This window comes from Xyrauchen texanus, chromosome 23 (assembly GCF_025860055.1).
Source record: "Xyrauchen texanus isolate HMW12.3.18 chromosome 23, RBS_HiC_50CHRs, whole genome shotgun sequence".
Lineage (NCBI taxonomy): Eukaryota > Metazoa > Chordata > Actinopteri > Cypriniformes > Catostomidae > Xyrauchen > Xyrauchen texanus.
In genome coordinates this window covers 20,033,135-20,052,802 of record NC_068298.1, presented here as the reverse complement: position 1 = coordinate 20,052,802, position 19,668 = coordinate 20,033,135, and the positions used below count along the sequence as shown (strand labels likewise).

Sequence of the window (19,668 nt, the reverse complement as noted above, 5' to 3'; positions counted from 1 at the left end):
CCATGTCCTTACTTGCCCCTTCCCATGGATGAGCGCATTGGAAGAGTGCCCTCTGCCCAACAGTCTGGATACTGTATCATCTTCTGCCACAGTGAGATCTCCTCCCCCGACGAGTCTGCCACCCACTCTTCCTTTCCCTCCTTCACAGTCACTGTGCAACAAGTTTCAGTTAACTTTCTGTGCAAAATGTGAACTCCAAAAAGTGATTAAAAAAAGGCCTCCTTCACAGAATATTTGCAATATTAATGATATACACTACCACTCAAAAGTGTGGACACACTTGACATGCTTGTTACACTCTTACTTCAAATGGGTTTTTATACAAAAATAAATTGTGCCTGTATATTCATTTCTTAACAAAACTAAAAGTATTTTGAATTTAAATTATTTTGAATAACAAGTTAACAGCATACATTAGAACTTCAGTAATATTTTTTTAAACCACATCCCAGATGGACAACTTATGTAGTTGTTTAGAGAATGCCCAAGGTCGTACAGAGGTGTAATCTACACAAAATTATTAGTTCTTACAAAGTTTTACAAACATAATTCCCATACTTCCATGTGTGTTCTTTCATAAATTCCACTATTTTAAAATGTGGATTATTTTAATAATATAGAATGAATAGATGTCCAAACTTTTGACTGTTAGAGTGTTATCAAGTCAGGATTTATGAATATTAATAAAGCTTGAATTTAAAACATACACTGGATGCAAATTTTGAGATATGTTTCACAATTACAACTTTCTGAATTTAGTGTCCTCATTGGGTGAATCCCAAGGATTGAATGTTACAGGAATATTCCGACAGCTCAATCAACAGCATTTGTGGCATTATATTGATTGTCACAATAAATTATTTTGACTTCCATTGTTTATTAAAAACATGGTTCCAGTAAGGCACTTAAAATTGAAGAGTATGTGACCAGTCCATAAACACTAAAATACACATCGTTATCTGTGTAAAGTTACAGTATATCTAATACCGGGATTACAGGATTTTATTGCCATGACAATAAAGTTTGGTTTTAATTTGGTTATAACTTGAAACAGATAATAAAATCAAGTTAAGTTTACATTCTGTGGCCATAATTTTGAAACAACATGTATTTTATCATTTATGGACTGGCCCTATTCACCTACAAAGTGCCTTAGGTATGACCAAGATTTTTACTTAAAATAAAATAAGGAGGGACAAGTCCTACTTAGGCTTATTTTTAGTGGAAAACAACATTAATGCCAAAAAAGCTGTTAATTGAGCTTAACTTGTAATACATCTCAGGTAATTTCCACTTAATCATCAAAAGACATGCAAGTAAGTAATTACAAGTCATACAAAATAACCTCTACACCTACCTGCTCCCAAGCTGAGGCGAACTCCTCCCATGAAGTCGTTACTGGACAGAGCCTCTCTGTCCCAGACAGTGAGCTCCAGAAACATGTCCTTCAGCTGCTCCAGACTCAACTCTTTGTAAATAAATGTGTGGACGTAGTGTGGGTTCAGTGTCTTCTTCACCACCTGAGTCTTCCTCTTCAAGGAAGACTTGTTCTTCGATGGCAGCAGATACCTGAGGGGTAGAATTATTGGCAGAAATGAAAAGAAAATGCTTCTCTAAAAACAGCAGTTTAGGTAGAGGTAATGAAACAGCTGTTTGCAAACCCTTTCACAAAGGAATCAGATGTGCCTCCAGCTTTCATGGCAGTCAGATTTTTGGCCTCTTTGATCAACACATGCAGCTCCGCACCATCCTCAGGTCTGGTCTTTTTCCCTATAGTGAAGTGGAGAGACAACGTTTCCATTAACTCCTGTATATAATTCTGTAGATACAATTTTTGTCAACCTTCTTTTTACCTACCTTTTCCCTTAGCACTCTTTGCATTATTTGATGTGACATATTTAAGTGAAATCACCAGCTCTCCTTTGTATTGATCAAATGGAGATGGTGCTGATGGGGTAGCTGCCTAAAAAGGAAAAAAACGTTTTAAAGAATAACATTCGGTAACACTTTATTTGGATAGTTCCAAGTAGCTATTTAACTGACTATAAGTGACTATTTAACTGACTATAAATGACTATTTAACTGAATATAAATGACTTGATTGCTATAGCTAGTAAAATGTTTCAACAAACATTCAGTAGACTATCAATAAACTGTATAACAGCAGCAAAATAACAGCTTATCGACTGACTTGCTATAGCTAGTAAACAATGTTTCAACAAACATTCAGAGACTTTCATTAGCCTGTATATAGATCTTTATTGATGACCTTTAAAATGAACTGATGTTCTCAACAATAATGCAAGTACAGTAGGTCATTAATAGAGATCTATATACAGGCTACTGAAAGTTTACTGAATATTTGTTGAAACACTGTTTACTAGCTATAGCAAGCCAGTTGATAAGTCACTTACAGTCAGTTAAATATCTACTTGGGACCATCCAAATAAAGCATTACCAAACATTCCTATGAAGAGAGATAACCACAGATAATCCACCAAAGATAAATAAACACTATATTTGATTAAATCGGAAGCAGCAGTTCCACAGAAGCCTATTACCTTTTCTCTAAGAGCCATACACTCGTCATTGGCAGAGTCAATGTCATGGTTATACATTGGCAACTCCACCTCACCCAGAAAAGTATTGCGGCCAAAACGGTCATAGTGCCAAACTGAGAGTTGTAGTATGCGAGTCAGCAGCTGGGTGTGATTAATAGAATACTAAAAGAAAAGAGAAGCAGATGGCCAAGACTTTAACAGGATGGTACACTTAAAAAGATAAATTCTGTCATATTTACTCACCTTCTTGTTGATCTAAACCTGTTTGACTTTCTTCCTTCAGTGGAACACCGAAAGGAGATGTTAGTCAGAATGACAGCCTCAGTCTCATAAACTTTATTTGCATGGATGATAGAATGAAAAGTTAATGGTGACTGAGGCTAACTTACTGCCTAACATCTCCTTTTGTGTTGCACAGAAGAAAGCAAGCCAATCACGTTTAAAACAACAAGAGGGTGACTACATGACAGTATTTAACATTTTAGGTGAACTATCTCTTTAAATGTACACAGAAATAGAAAATTATGTAACAGCTTGTCAAAAGGAAAACTGTTTTTCAATGTTAGAGGTTGCCAATTCTTTGGCAGGTTTGTTTAGTCTTTCCGTGGAGTGAGTACATGTTGTTTACTCTAGATTAAAATGGGGCAAGTACAAAAATCAATATTTGTCTCACTGTCATTCTCACTGTTAACAGTGCACATATATTCAGTGTCAATATCATGCTAATTTGAGCAATGCATCAAGAATTAAGGGTTTGTTTGTTTTGCTATATTTTTTTTTATCATGCTATACAGCATTTCATGCTATACAACTATATCGCATTTCAGGCCATGAAAGATTGGTTAATATGGAGAGAGTAATTTTATTATTACTATGGGATTACTGTCTGTGATCATTTAAAACCTGGAAATATGACAGAATTTTAGAACATTTCTATAGAGAATATATATATATATATATATATATATGTTTCTAGTTCTGATTGGCTCTAAATTATTTCATCTGTGAGAACTTGCTCTTTATAAGTGCAGTCTCTGGGAAATAGCGGTTAAAACAAATTCTTATCAAGAAACCATGAATAACTGTAAACCCTGTTTTACTCAATGGACATTATCTCTCTTGCGCCTAGCCATGACAATGTGTTATTGTGGATAATGTAGTTTTGCTGGGATGATTAAACAATCAATGTATTCATAATACTACTTTTTCAGATCATCTTCCCAAGCCAACTCTGATTATTTCAGTTGAAATTAAACAATACCTTCAGGTTTTCCTTAAAACTGGGGTTGATGGTGTTATGTTTGATAGATGTTTTCTTCTTGCTTCTGTCTGGAAGGAGGTAGGCCTTGACATATCTGGAGAATGTGACCAAGGGAAAGAAATCAACAAGTCAGGGGAGTTCAGCTGACCCCTCAACTGAGTGATTTTCCCTCTGTAACGGGGGAGTGCTATCATTCATAAATGGAAAAATACTATTCTTGGAAGGCTAAAAGGAACTGTGGCTGTCTCAGGAAATCACTTGAAAAGACTTTATGGCAAACACACTGTGTTGAGGCCCACTTACGGATTGCACTTCTTTTTTGCTGAATCAGCATAAGCCAGCCCTCGACACTCACGGACCAAGATAGTCAGGCTCTGACTGGGATCATCGTAGCAGAGAGAGAAGACAATGTCTCCACTCACTTCAACACTGTCATAGTCTCCTGCTTCACTGTACACACTCATTGTACTACCCAGAGTGGTCTGTGGAGCCCAGCATATTCAAGAGTCAAATATTCTGTTTTATTTTCTTTATCACTTAGAAGTTACTTTTGTGTGATTAATTAGTTTAATTGTTATATTAGAAGTATAAAGACGGTTTACCCTTGAGCCTTGCAGAGTTCCCCAGCTATCACCAAATTTCTGTCTGTGTATATTCACCAAGCTATCAATATCATCCTCCTCCTCCTCCTCCTCCTCCTCATCCTGATGAAACATGTAAGTCACATACCAAAATATGGGATAGTTTACATCAAATTTGACAATTTCTGCAGTGTGTGACATTTACTATATACCATAAGCTACACTCCATCTAAAACCATTTTTAACTGAATTTTGCCAGTTCTTCAATAATTATTATGCATGCAGCTTTGATGAGCTCTGGGGCCGGTTGCATAAACATAGCCATTAACTTAAGACTGCATCTAACAATTAGTTTGACTAGCTAAAGACGCCATAGAAAGCCTGTTGCATAAAACAAGCTCACAGTTGTCTTTAGTAAGACAGTCTAATTTGCATTGCATTGTGGGAAAAATAAGACACTGAACAGCTTAAAAAAAATGGCCGACAGTGGACGCTCAATACATTTTTTATTTGCTGAGAATATTTGCTTATTAGCGGATTACAGTGCTTCAAAATGTATTTTAATGAACACATTTAGTGATTTAACCCAAATAATTAAAAACACAACATTTTGTTACCATTTTTGAAGTCAAAGTCTTCAACCAAGTCTCAACTCAAGCCCCTTTCAGCCCCCACTGGCTCAGCTGACAGTTATTTTCAATGGCAAAATGGAATGTAAACAAAAGTTAGCCTGAGGTGTGCCATCTTACATTTTGGTCTTTAATTAGACTGATCTAAGTTTTTATGCAACTGACTGAAAAAATTAAGACCAACATTTTAGATGACTAACTAGTAAGACTAGTCTAAATCGGTTTTATGCAACCGGCCACAGATTGGAATACTTTCAAAATGTAATTTGTTACAACACTGGACCATATAAAATGAACTAGTAAAGTCAAAAAGGTGTTTAAAAATGGCAAAAAACATAAAAGAACTGGTAACCAGTCACAGCGCCTAAAATGTTACTTTACTATATATTCATATACATTTCATCTTAAAATCTTGATAAAAAATAGCTCCTGGACATTTTATGTGTCAGCTACAGACTTTAAATTGTTCCTACGAATAATATGCTCAGAATTATGGATAAATTACTGATGAATTAACTTACAGCATTAAGGCCAGGGACGGACTTGCTTCTGTCTCTTATAGAGGATACAGTACACTCTGTTCCATCTTCACGCAAATCAAGTGTGGAGGCTGGTTTAATATCTATGAGAAAACAGTGTCTGTACATTTAAATCTAATTACTAATTAATAATTAAAATGTATATGAATGCAATGAATGCCCATAAATGTCAAACACATTACACTGTATTCATTATATGACTTCACCTGAAAGTTTGTGCACTCTTCTGATGCTTTTCTTGAAAATCCCATCGACGTCAGGCAATGATTCAGAGCAGAAATTCATATGATGAATTAAAGAGGCCTTATTTTGGAGGATGGATAATGGAAAATTAAAGAGAATTTAATTGAGCAGAACTAGAAAAGGGGGGGAAATGGATCAACAGCATGACGGAAGAATAAACACTTACTGTTTCAATGGCTGAGGTGGAGCTTGAAATGCTGTTAGAGTTAGTGGGTTCTGTCAGACTGGACACAGTGGAGTCTGCTGGGCTGATCTTAGCTGTCATCTCCTCTTTTCTAGGAGAAAATCAGACATATATAACACAACAACACCAGTTTTATTTCAAAGTACTTTATAGTACTTTTTTTCAAATTACATTTGTATACATACAACGTTGTAAAAGCATCAATTAAATAAAACCAGTGGTAGAAACAAAAAAGGTGCCAGTAATGGTAAATAAAATAATAATGACAATGTACAGTATACAGTAAAATAAGCAGACAACAACACATTAATGAACAAATAAGGGGTTGTTCACACTGAAAACTTTTGTGCGCCCATCTGTGCCGTTTTTCAATAATTTTTCTGTGTAAACTAGCACGTGATTGAACAGATATTGTTTTTAAATTTGTATGATTAAAGGGTTTAATTTATCCCTGTGTTAAGGGAAAGTCACATTAGACTTTGAGCATGCAAAATTATTTCAGACAGCACAATGGATAGGATATGATTTCATGCATGAGGGCTTTTGGATTTAATAAATAAAGCACAAATTATATTAAATTCAAAATGTTAAAAATACCATCTACTCACTTTCCAGTTTTTAAATATATATTGTTTGTATTGAGCAAAGACGTCAGTGTGTGACGTTTCAATTTTGTCAAGTCTTCTCATTATCTGGATTCTGAGGTCAAAGTTCACTAAACTTTAACTTTTGTCTGCAGCGGATTGGCAGGTCTCCCATCTCCAGATGCATTTGAATGGAAGTGAATGGTGCAAAGTGTAGTGTGACCCGACCTTTATAACTCATGGAACCCTGCATCTCTGGATAAGACCTTACCTCTGCATTAGTGGGGTACTGTGGGATGATTCTGTGCAGTTGCTGCCCAGACTGGATTTCTCAGCTGATTCTGTGTCACTACGCTGCTGCTCTCGTACATAAAGTCTCTCAATTACCTCAGGAGGAGAGCTGTGAGAAAGAATCAGGGTCAAGTAAACTTGTTCTGTAAATTCCTTACACTCACTCTAAAACCACTGTGATATTGGCAAAACAATAATTTACCTGTATGATTTTTAATAAGAAAAAATTATTTAGCATAAATAGCTTAAAGATATGTTTGGTAAAATATTAAAACACTTTAAAGAAAACCATTATATTATTTGATCAATGCAAATATGAAGTACTGATGACACCTCTTTTTTGTTAGTGCAATGTCCTTCAGTCTAGGTTTGGGCACAGGCACTGCCTGGTGGGAATTTAACTCCGTTCTGCTTAACAGAAATTCCCCAGCTGTCTCACGCCTTTTAACTAGAACAGAAAGATGTAAATTTCAAAATGGGGAAGTGGCTACGCAGCACTATTTAATGGTTAAACCCAAAACACTACCTGCTTTTTTCTAGATTACAGAAAATCTATTTAGTCCATTGGAAATTAAAACAAACAGGATATTAACCCAAGTCCTCTCTCTTCTGTACACATAATAAGAAAACATCCATCTACATTCGCTCTCGATCAATCGATAGATAAACAATGAGTGCATGTTCACACTGCTCTATCAGACTGTCTGGCATCTGCTTCCTGCACTTACTTGGAGACTTCTTCCTGAGGGAAACTCGGACTAAATTGTGTCCAGGAGCTGTAGAGAAGCGGTTAACCCTCTCATCATAGAACCAATCTCCAGTGCTCATCTTAAGATCTCTGGGGGGGAAAAAACAGCAACACTGAATTTGAGTTTCTACTGAACATTAACCTTTTCAATTAAGCAAAGGCTTGATCTTCCAGTCCAATGTGCCTCTTAATAGTAAGGTTTCTAAATGGACAGAGACTAAACAGAGGGAAAGCCGAACTTACATCTCTTTGGCACACACTGTGCACAACCAAGACCCATTGGATCGAACGGATTGGCATTTTCTGCAAATGTGATGTTTGCACCCCCTACACTGGCTACCATGGGCCAGAAGTCCCATAGGTTCCTGGCAGCGGCCACAGCTGTGTTCACTGTATTTCCCACTGCCATGTTTGGCACCCTTTCTTCGGATTACCAGCAACTCAGCTTTTAGCCTCCTGAGAGTACACAAAAAAGCCTTTATCTAATCTTCAGAATTCTATGTTTATCTGACAGACAATTTTAGATCATTGATCAAACATGTCTAAAACTTTAGATCAACATATATGTACACAGATGATTCAAAGTACAAGTCAATGTTTAGACACACCTGACTGAATCCGTTTCTCATCATCTAAACAATTTGATCTAAAGGCTTTTGCTTAAAAGGATAGTTCTACCAAAGTTAAAAAAATCTGTCATCACTCTCTCACCCTTATTTTGAATTTGGGTGTGTGAATTATGATTAAACAATTATAGTAAATTTTATTTGCTTTGTGAACAATACCGTAAAATGCTTGAAACCAATTAATATTATGAAGGCAAGAAAAGAGAGTATGTGTCTAAACTCTTGACTGGAACAGATTTGAAATAAGAGTAAATCCTTCAAAAAATTTCTAAATTTGATTAATTCTTATCGGGGCTACAGGGACCCTGCGCTTACTTCACACGCTGCTCCTCCAAGCGCCTCAGTTCCTCATCCCGCCGTAAGACTTCTAGAATGAAACCTTGCTCCGAGTCCGTCAGCAAAGATACGGTGATCTCCATGTTCTGCACCATCCTCAAGTGTCAAACCCAGCTTCTTAGAAACACAGAAACAACCAAATGGGTATGGATGTATAAAGTCAACAGAATAGTTCATAAATCAACAAACGTGCAGATTACAGAAATTTGTAAGACCATACATTAGAACAATTTACTGAGTAGGGTACCAGTATCACTAAATAAAAAGCTACTGTATTAGAGACCTACGATAATAAAGAAGTCAACTAAAACCAAATATGGGTCATCAGAGAAGAGAAATATATATAGTGCAACAATTACAAAAAAATAAAAGAAAACCTGCTGTTTGAAAAGAAAAAAACAAAAACAGGTAGAGTTCTGGATTAAAGGCAATAACCTTTCTCAATGCCTCCATGCAGTGTGGCTGTTAGTGCCAGCCTGTCAGAAGCTCCTCACACCGCTCTACAGGAGACGAGTAATTAAGCAAGGCACAAGAACACCCTGAGATGTGTAGATCAACATGCAACTTAGTCAGCTATGCAATGTCAATACCACAGCAGGCAAGTAGAGATTTTCCCATCTCAGTATCTACCACACAGAGCTCAGATTGGACACATTAAAGTCACTTTAAAGTCGTAAATCATGCACAGGCATCTTTGGATTATTAAATCTTTTCAAAGGCAAATAAGCGTCTGCATTTGGCAAAAACTAAGGGGATTTTTTATAAGATACATGTGGATTTTTCTCATATTGTTCTTACTGAATGGACCAACATAAAGGAATAATGTTGTGGTGCATGGGAGGATGTGGGCCAGAGAGCATGAAAACCCTGTTTTGATGTGTTGCTTGTGAAATTGTTGACAGTAAGTTAAATACAATTTATGTTGTTTGAGATTAAACAGCTAAAGGTCAGCCATGCCAGGGAAAATGGCCCAACCAGTGGAACGTCATCAGGAAAGTAGGAAAACAACGAAAGAGTTGCCGCCCTTTATGGACACACAGCATGGGTGGAGATCTTTAGCGAACCTACTTTTTAAAATGATGTATGGTCTACATATGATGGCTATTATAGGCAACTCAATAGCACCCTTAAGTATCATTTGACCTCAATAAAGGTGTGAGGAAAAAGGGACAAAAACAAATGATCCAAGCAACCTTCAATTAAAACTGGTTTGGTGTGTATATCCTACAGAACATATCGACCCTCGCTGTCCAACTTTTCCTCATTCTTTAAATGTTTAACGAGAATACTGAGGGGTTTAAAAGGAACAACGCAAATAATGGACCTTCCTACAACTTCTGAAAGTTTTCAAGGATTTGTGCTGCAAATGTAAGATACTGACTAACATACTACTTACTTATTAACTTAATAACGTTTCCAACATTACAGTTCGAAACAGCCTAATAAATATACTGAAGCGCATGTGAATGCAAACCACTAAAACCATTAAAAACAGATTTACATAGAGGAAACAATATATACAAAGATTAAATTCATATAGCCAAATAAAGAGTGAATAAAGCAAGCGTTGAGGCATAATATTTTAAGAAACTCTCAATAATGGTCAAAGAGAAGTAATGTTCTGAGACTCTAAAGTCGATAGAAGCGCAGAGCGAACTAAGGGGCCGTTCGCGCCAAACGTGTTTTCAGTCCGTCTGTGCTATTTTGAAAAACTGTTCCTGAGTAAACATGCAGGCAAAAAATAATTCCAACTTTAAAAAAGGCGCCTCGACACACGCTCGTTCTGTTTTATTCGTCGCACTGCGTCTAGTTTTATTTTAGCTTAACAACGCGTTCGGTCAGAACGGCCCCTAAGGTGCCTGATTTGCTGTAGAACAAATCAAACATTCCAAATCTTCTCAAGTGTCCAACTAAACATTTCTCCACTTACCAAATGGTGCAAGAATTTCCTCTGCTGTTGCTTCTCCGTGCGAACTCACCGACTTCCAGCCTTGCCTAATTAAAAACCTCGTCCCGGAACAAAAGGAATCTTTTCAGTAACTACTGCAGCTCTGCGCGTCAGAGAGGCTGGAACATCGACGAACAGGTGCGCATCTGCGATGCGCGTAGACGTAACTTTCCTCCGGGAAGTCAATGAACAAAAAAAAGCATGTCTTTTGGGACATAAAGCACTATCCTCACAGCAACGTCTATGAAACTATGTTGCAAAGAGATAAAATGAAAATAATATTGTGACAACCAAGATACACTTTTTTTTCTTGTTTAGATTTACGCATTTTTATTTCATTACAAAATTCCATTAAAATGAATTTTTATTTTATTTTTTATTTTTTTATGTAATTGTGTTAAAATCACATTTTGATGAAATTGTGTTAAATAAAATTGAAATGCACAAATCTTAAAAAAGGCTCAAATGTAGATATTTAATAGTATTGTGAATTAACAGCAACTCAACACTAGGTTTAAAATGTTTTTTTTTTGTTTGTTTTTTTTTTGTTTTACAAATTTGGAGAACATGAAATATTTATTAAGAGTGACACTTGGTTTTGTGTAGATTTGAGCCAATAGCCTAGCCTCTCCTCGTGTTCCCTTAAACCTTCTTTTAATAAATATTATTTTATCATGTTGAATTATTTTTCCAGATGAACACTTTTATTTTATTCACATAAATGAAACAGAAAAGCAAAACATATACACCAATCAACTTTTAACCCCCATTATTCCCTTTCCCCCTCCCAATCCCCAACCTAACCCTCAACAAATATCCCTGTGGTCAAAGCTATAGTATACTAAATGAACATTAAACAAATACAAGTTCTAGTTGCCTACATTTCTTAATGACTTTTCATGGAATGCCGCTACCCTGCCCATCTCTGTGTACCACCCTTGAAATGAGGGTGCTCCAGCAGACTTCCAGCCCCGAAGAATTACCTGTTCTAATTCCAGCCCCTAAAAATGACCTGACCAAATTTTGTATGTATTTATCCCCTATATTAATGACCGCCCTATCGCCAAAAACACAAGAGTCTGGGGCAAAATGAAATTTGAGCGCCCAATATGTTACACATAAAACTCTGAACCCTCAACCAAAATGTTTGGATCTTAACACACCAGCAAAAAACATGGGTTGTGTCCCCATCTTCTGATTGGCATTACCAGAACTTGGGTGTCTTTATTTACAATCTTAGCCCACACTCCCTCCTCCAATACCACGTGTAAATCTTTCTCCCATAATCTCTTGATAGAAGTTAAAAGATCCATCCCCCAGACACTGAATTAGCAGGGAGTAATACATAAATGCCTCTTGACCTTTTCCAAAAGCAATAATCACCACTCCCAGAGTATCTGCCGCAGTAGGGGGGTGTATGCTACTCCCAAAAATAGTACAGAGCAGGTGGCGCAGCAGTATATACCTGAAGAATTGAGACCTGGGAATCCCAAAATGTTGAACCATATTTTCAAAGGATCTCAACAGTCCACTCTCATATAGGTAGATGTTTAATTGTTAAACAATATGTAAGCAATACAAGCAGATTTACAATTGTTTCTAATTAAAATGATCACAAAACACATTTAATCATATGTTTATTAAAATGTATATGCAAAGATTGCAATATTTACAAAAATCAGGGTTTACAATCTCTCCTAAATAGGCCTACTAATTATCAGAACAATTGTGTTTGTGTGAGAGAGGTCTACACTCCAAGTCCAGTACTACATGACTGATATGTGGAGCATATGTTTTAACATGCTCTATGTGCATAATGTTTGTCCTCCATGTGGCCCCAGTGATGTCTAACAACAGTAAACAGATACGGCTGGCTGTGTCTCTTGCCCAGGCAGTCCACACTTCCATATCTTTCTGTATCCTTAGAGGAGATTCTTTCACAGCAGAGCTCTTTTCGACATCTATAGCAGATAAATGTTCAGGTGTTTGATGATGCAAAGGTGTAGTGATATTTTGGTGGATATGCAAGACTCCTCCAGTGCTCTTCTTAAGCAGACGACATGCCACATGCCAACCCTCCTCTGAACTTGGTATGAGACCCAAATTCACTCGGTCAGCAAGATCACTTAAAGGAAGCTAAAAAGAATGTGGAGAGTTACTTTATTCATCTCACAAGGTCTGCAGACCTACATTTGTTTTAATTGCACTTTTGGACTGCTAACAGCCTGATGCTTCAAGTTTGTATTTAAGAAGTGATATCACTGACTTCCATAAATCTTTAATGTATCAAGTACCCAATGGAAGAGTTCTCATTCACAAAAACTGTGAACTGTGACAAATGTGAAACATCAGATGTGAAAAAAATAATTAATTAAATAAAAAGACAATGACAATCCCCGCCCACTAAATCTACAAACTGTGTTCTTCACCTGTCTGTTGTCTCCCTGGTGGACAGTGCAGTAGTCTAACACACCATTGATCTGAAGGTTTCTTTGTAGAGCCTTTACTGCATCTGGGTTCCATTCACATGCATGCACATGTGCAGCCTTTGCATGTACCAGATATGGAAGAGTGAAGTAGCCAATCCCTGTACATTGAAGCAAAATAAGACTGGTACATAACCTCCTACATCCTGGGTGAAAAAACATTCCAACTATGGAAAATAAATCTAATTGCTTTTACCTGCATATAAGTCAATCACAGTCTCTCCGCTGCAGTCAAAAGAAGCTATTCTGAGCTTCTCTGTGATATTCCCAGATGAGAACATGCACTTTGTGACATCAAACTCGTACCTGAAATTTCAGTCAGATGGAGTGCTCAACTTTGGTAGCTTTAAAAGAAATGTTCCTTTCATAAATATTAGTAAATGCATTAGGTTTCATAACAATGAAAACTGTATTTTTCAAGTATTTATATATCTCAATGTTAGTTAATAAAAAAAAATCTTCATTGTAAGTTCATGTTAGTTCATAGTGCATTAACTAATGTTAACATATAAAAGTTTTGATTTTATATATATTGTAATTTACATTAACCATGATAATAAATGCTGTTCATTGTTAGTTCATGTTAACAAATGTAACCTCATTTCAAAATGTTACCACAACTTTTGTGCTACCTGATGTGGTTGTCGATGTGTGTTACATAGCTGCTGTCTCCTAAAAGCATTGTTACTATAGGTGTGCGATACCCATCCTGGGAAATCTTTTTAATTTGTGCTATACGTTTTACTCCCAGGGTCTGGGCAACTGCAGTCCATAATTCAGATCCTAAAATAAATGACAAAAAGTTAGCACAAACTAACTAAATAAAGTTCTTATTTTATATAAAACTCTCAATATAGAATATACTGTACATTCTACTTATTTATATATACTGGACCTACAGAGGGGCTGAGATTTATTATTACCCACCAATGTCTTTCCATACTGCATTAGAGAAGCAGCCTTCACCAAACAGGACAAGATCCCCATGGCACTGCCAGCGACAAGGCACATCTCTCTCAAGTTCTTCACTCCAAATCTCACTTTTGGAAACCACCAGGGACTGAGTGGTCTCTACAAGTCTCTCATGCACTGATTTATTTCTCACACTTTTTGATAACTGGGGTGCCTATAGTGAAAAATAAAAAGAGTGAGTAATGCTCAGACTGGACTAAAGAGAAAAGTTATTTGGGTTAAATTATCCCATGGGATGTAGGGCATTTTTGGTTCCAGCTATCAATGCTGCTTACCTGGACATCAACAATTTCAAAAAAGCTGTCCTGTGCTATATACTCCTTTAGTGCCACGATATCAAGCTGTGGCAGATCAGATGCTCGAAGTGGAAGCGTTACTGTCCCATCTGGGTGCTTTTGTGTACAGTACTTGCGGTCCAAAACACCTTGTGACAGTAAATATTTTCTGCGGAACAATTGAACATCTTAATACACTATCCAGTTAGTAAATTAAACATTTGTGTAACCACTAAAGTTGACTAGTTTTAACGTGCCAGACAGTAACCTACCTGTACAGTTCAGCATGACGCTGCGGCACCTTTAAACACGGAATAACAACCATATTTATCCGGAGGCGTAACCATTCCAAATATTTTCACTACTTAGCCAAATAATTATACGTCAGATTGCGTTGGATTAATGTTGCTTTTTGACACTACAAAAGTAGTGGACACCAATGGAACACATTCGCCTCAAAGTGAGAGGCGTTTCTAGCCGGAATGTCCTCAGTGTTGCACATCACATAGATGGAGCTTCAAAATAATGTTCCATTTCAACGCAAGAAGGCGCTGTGACAAATAAGGGTACAAAAACAAAGCACACATACAAAACACATAAAAACGAAATAATAATAATAATGTAGCTAGGTCTTCTTGCAAATATTTAAATTAACAACTTTTCTCTGGTTTTTATTTTTTACATGTTAAGGATTTACAAGAATTATTATATATATATATATATATATATATATATATATATATATATATATATATATATATATATATATATATATATATATATATATATATATATATATATAAATAGGGTTTGTCTTTAGGGGCTTCCAGTAATGTGTATGACATTTCCCCAAAATAACAAATATTTGATACGTGATAATCTTCTATTGTTATACTAAAATGTATGTAATTTCTGGTAAATTGAGTCAATTGATTTATTGATATTCTAAGCAATTAATACATGTCAGACCAAATCATTAATTATAGTTTATTCCTAAATTAAATATTTATCCATTACTATGAGACAGTTTAATTATTTTAGACCATACATTTATTACAAATATAAACTGTATGATTATTTTAATAAAAATGAAATTATATAATTACATTATATTGCTGTAACAATATACAGTAGTGACCAAAATATTGGCCCCCTTGGTAAATATGCACAAAAAATCTGCATTGTTTATCCTTTTGATATTACATTTAAAGAAAATCACAAAAATATAACCTTAAATTGAAGTAAAACAATAGAAAGAGGGAAAATATGTAATTATTAAATAAATATTTTCTCTAAAACACGTTGGCCACAATTATTGGCACCCTTAGAAATTCTTATGTGTACAATTTATCTGAAGTATATTCTCATTCATCTTTTAAATTTTTTAGTGAACCTAGGTGACTAGGAACATGAAATTGTTCAGCCATGACTTCCTGTTTCACAGGTGTATAATATGAGGTAACACACAGGCCAAATTCCCTTAATCATCAATCACAGAGGGTTAAACTAAAGAAAAGGGTTGTTGAGCTTCACAAAATGAGAAGTAGCTATAAGAAAATAGCGAAAGCATTGAAAATACCAATTTCCACCATCAGGGCAATAATTAACAAGTTCCAATCAACTGGAGATTTTAAGAATCGACCTGGAAGAGGACGTGTGTCTGTATTGTCTTCACGCTTGTTGAGGAGGATGGTTCAAGTGGCCAAAGAATCTCCAGGGATCACAGCTGGAGACTTACAGAAATTAGTTGGGTCTTGGGGTCAGAAAGTTAAAAAAATAAATAAATAAAAAATAGAAATTCAGACATCACCACAAGTTTTTGGGAGGGTTTAAAAAAAAGAAAGCCTCTGCTCTCATCCAACAACATACTCAAGCATCTTCAGTTTGCCAGACAATACTGGAACTTCAAATGTGATTGGGCTCTATGGTCAGATAAAACAAGCTTTTTGGCTGCAAACACAAGAGATGGGTTTGGCACACACAGAGATAAAGAACCAATGCCCACAGTTAAATGTGGTGGTGCATCTTTAGTGGTGTGGGGCTGTTTTTCTTCCAGATGTCCTGAACATCTTATTTGGATACATGGCATCATGGACTCTATCAAATACCAACAGATAAAAAATCTAAACCTGGCTGCCTCTGCCAGAAAGCTTACAATGGGCCCTTGTTGGATCTTCCAGCAGGACAATGATCCAAAACAAACATCAAAATCAACACAAAAATGGTTCACTGACCTCAAAATCAAGGTACTTCCATGGCCATCTCAGTCCCCTGGCCTGAACCCCATAGAAAACCTGTGGGGTGAACTGGAGAGGAGAGTCCACCAACATGGTCCTCTGAATTTGAAGGATCTGTAGAGATTCTGTATGGACGAATGATCTCAGATCCCTTGCCTGTTCTTCTCCAACCTCATTAGGCTTTTTATGAGAACTGTTATCCTGGCAATGGGCAGTTGCAAAAAGTATTGAATAAAAGGGTGCCAATAATTAAGGCCAATGCATTTTGGAGAAAAATATTTATTTAATAATGAGATATTTCCCTTGTTTCAATTATTTCACTTAAATTAAAGGTTCGATTTTTGTGATTTTTTTGAATGAAAGATCAAAAGGCTATGCAGATTTTTTTTCACAGCCTTATTTGCACATATTTAACCAGGGTGCCAATATTTTTGGCCACAACTGTATACAAAAAGAAACATTCTTTCAAATGTAAAAAAAAAAAAAGATAGAGAGTAACAATGTTACATACATGTAACATTACAGGCACTAGTAGTCTTTACAATTGTTCAAAATATTACAATATTGTAATGAAATCATCTATAAAGAAAAAGAAAAAAATGCCAGACCATTTCATTTTATGATTGCATAACTTCATCTATCTGAACAAAGAATTGTATAAGCTTTATCTTTATCTACCCATTGGCCATTGACGTTATGGAATGATATTCCATAATATCATTCCATATAACAAGCATTAAAAAAAGTCAATTGCAAAATATCAACCGACTTCATCCCGGGAACGATAGATGGCAGCATACTTTGCATTTTACCGCGAAAACCATTTTTGTGTCAGCGAAGAAATACAGCGGGTCCAATCACAGCGCACGCTGCCGCCACATGAGACACTTTGTAAACAGTGTTGCGAACAATGGAGGTAAGGATGAAAACTAGTAAACTTTTAACAGTCTTTTATATTTACGCATTACGTTGACAATGTATATATAGAAGAAAATGTTGTGCACCAGATTTCTGTTGCACTCTGTTTTATTAGATGTCATCGAACAGTTGTGTGACATCTATCCGGCTTGACTCCATCAAACAAGCGGACAAAGCTCAGGTCCATTTGTTATCTTGTGAAATGGAGCATGATGGGCCTGCCGAAGTCTCAAAGTTCTTTACTTCCACTGTGAAGGAGCGTGAACACGGTTAGACGAACATCAATGCACTGCTCACGAATGAAACACGCTGCAGAACTGTCAGATGAAGATAACATGTTTGTTTTGCAGAAATAACTGTGTCATTCAGAGGCCGAGGACTGAAGGGTCAAACATTGAACTGCCCAAAAGGACACACAGGACTGGTGCTGAAAGAGGTTAAGAGGCCTGCATCTGATCAAGAGGTGACCTGGACTGCACTTTGTATTTACATTTACTGATATAAATTGATAAGCAACGAGTAAGCATCAGGATGTTACTTTATATAGAACTTAAAGGGATAGTCCCTCCCCCCCCTAATTTTATCTAATTTACTCATCCTCTTGCCATTCCAGATGTGTATGACTTTCTTCTGAAGAACACAAATGAAGATTTTAGAAGAATGTTTAAGCTCTGTAGGTCCATACAATACAAGTGAGGGGTGGCAAGAACTTTTATGCTGCCTTTATGTGCTTGTTGAAGCTTCAACGTAATCCATACAACTCCAGTGGTTAAAACCATGTCTTCGGAAGTTATATGATAGGTGTGGGTGAGAAACAGATTAGTATTTAAGTCTTTTTGTTTGTTTTTACTATAAATCTCCACATTTTTATTTTTTTCCACATTGTTTACGCAATTTACATTCTTTGTGCCTATCGCAAACTTCTGGACAGGGAGGAGAATTTATAGTGAAAAGGGACTTAAATATTGATCGTTGCTTAACCACACCTATCATATTGCTCCTAAAGACATTGATTGAATCACTGGAATCACGTGGATTACTTTCATGCTGCCTGCATGTGCTTTTTGGAGCTTCAAATTTCTGGCCAACATTCACTTACATTGTATGAACTTACAAAGCTGATGTTATTCTAAATATCTTTGTTTGTGTTCAGCAGAAGAAAGTAATACACTTCTGGGATGACGTGAGGGTGTGTAAATGATGAGTGAATTGTCAACTTTGGGTGAACTATCCATTTAAGGAATTGGTGTATAGTGCAATTAAATTAGCTGGTTTACTGCTGTAGGCATAGGCCTAAACATTGAGTTCTGTTTGTAGGACAAAAATCCTTACCGCCTCATAATTGTTTATTAGGACAGAATAGTAAAAGTCTCTTCAGTGTTCCATAATTTCAAATACTGGAATTTGGAGACACCCCCAACATCTGATGATGGAGTTGTGATGGCAATGGCATGGCCTCAGTTAGCAGAAACGGTAAGTAACTTTTGGTGACAACTTAAAACACGAGCAATTTAATAAATAATTAGAATCTGCTTTACTGAAAAGCATTTTTCTTAATGTCAATTTAAATCTGACAAATAATTGATATTATTAAACTGATTCAATCAATCCCTCTATCTGCAGATACATGGACCAGTGGACGACTGATCATTGTTTTATTATGGACATGATTACTTGACTCTTCGTCTTAAGTACACTGTTACAGTTACACAAATGTGAAAACAAAACAACTTACTAGGTTGTGGTATTAACCACCTTTTTTATTGAACTGTATATGGATAACTATTAAAGATTTATTTTATTGTTTTCTCTGTCAATTTTAACTTTCATATATGACCATTATTTTAGAGTTAAAATAAGACAATATATTTTTTTATTATTTGTGTACATTTATAGTGGTAATCTGTGTTATATCACCCTGGCATCATGTATAAAAAAAAGCATGAAGCTTCATCCCGTTTCTAATCCATCTGCTGAGAGATTTACAGTAAATTTAGTAATTTTCTCTCTTCTGACTGCTGTAATAGATCTATTTTTTTCTTTTTCTTCCTCTTTTGGAAAGTCGTGGGAATGTAATAATAGTGGATTTTTATTATTTTGCTTTTGGACTCCATTCTCCTCTACAGAAGGTTTCCCAGCTATAATTTACTTATACATTCCAAAATGTGAAAAGGGTCCTTTGATTCAAAGGCACTGATTTTTAAATTTTAATTAAAAGTAACCTTTTCTGGGGCCTGGGTAGCTCAGCG

At 36.1% G+C, this 19,668-nt stretch overlaps 3 protein-coding genes across 4 annotated transcripts; 1 reads left to right on the top strand and 2 right to left on the bottom strand.

The window, feature by feature from the left end:
• Positions 1-3: 3 nt before the first annotated feature.
• On the bottom strand, positions 4-10,657 carry LOC127617280 (synaptotagmin-like protein 4). Its single transcript, XM_052089229.1, has 17 exons — positions 10,514-10,657; positions 8,563-8,700; positions 7,865-8,077; positions 7,602-7,711; positions 7,207-7,321; positions 6,854-6,982; positions 5,981-6,089; positions 5,778-5,874; positions 5,554-5,654; positions 4,425-4,526; positions 4,126-4,304; positions 3,823-3,916; positions 2,562-2,723; positions 1,858-1,963; positions 1,662-1,770; positions 1,358-1,569; positions 4-151 (listed from the first exon to the last, which is right to left on the bottom strand). The coding sequence occupies exons 2-17, from the start codon at positions 8,676-8,678 to the stop codon at positions 9-11; spliced, it is 2,097 nt and encodes a 698-aa protein (XP_051945189.1). The 5' UTR covers positions 8,679-8,700; positions 10,514-10,657; the 3' UTR covers positions 4-8.
• A 1,416-nt stretch (positions 10,658-12,073) lies between these two features.
• Positions 12,074-14,730, bottom strand: trmt12 (tRNA methyltransferase 12 homolog). The gene is made up of 7 exons (XM_052089180.1): positions 14,537-14,730; positions 14,265-14,433; positions 13,945-14,143; positions 13,650-13,800; positions 13,214-13,323; positions 12,961-13,118; positions 12,074-12,667 (listed from the first exon to the last, which is right to left on the bottom strand). The coding sequence occupies exons 1-7, from the start codon at positions 14,587-14,589 to the stop codon at positions 12,242-12,244; spliced, it is 1,266 nt and encodes a 421-aa protein (XP_051945140.1). The 5' UTR covers positions 14,590-14,730; the 3' UTR covers positions 12,074-12,241.
• A 2,639-nt stretch (positions 14,731-17,369) lies between these two features.
• Positions 17,370-19,190, top strand: LOC127617070 (ribonuclease H2 subunit C-like). 2 transcript variants are annotated; one of them, XM_052088946.1, is made up of 5 exons: positions 17,370-17,417; positions 17,535-17,688; positions 17,770-17,882; positions 18,773-18,892; positions 19,043-19,190. In XM_052088946.1, the coding sequence occupies exons 1-5, from the start codon at positions 17,412-17,414 to the stop codon at positions 19,064-19,066; spliced, it is 417 nt and encodes a 138-aa protein (XP_051944906.1). In that variant the 5' UTR covers positions 17,370-17,411; the 3' UTR covers positions 19,067-19,190. The 2 variants fall into 2 exon arrangements, with proteins under 2 accessions (XP_051944906.1, XP_051944907.1); XM_052088947.1 differs by having other exon boundaries at positions 17,400-17,417; positions 17,509-17,688.
• Positions 19,191-19,668: the final 478 nt, after the last annotated feature.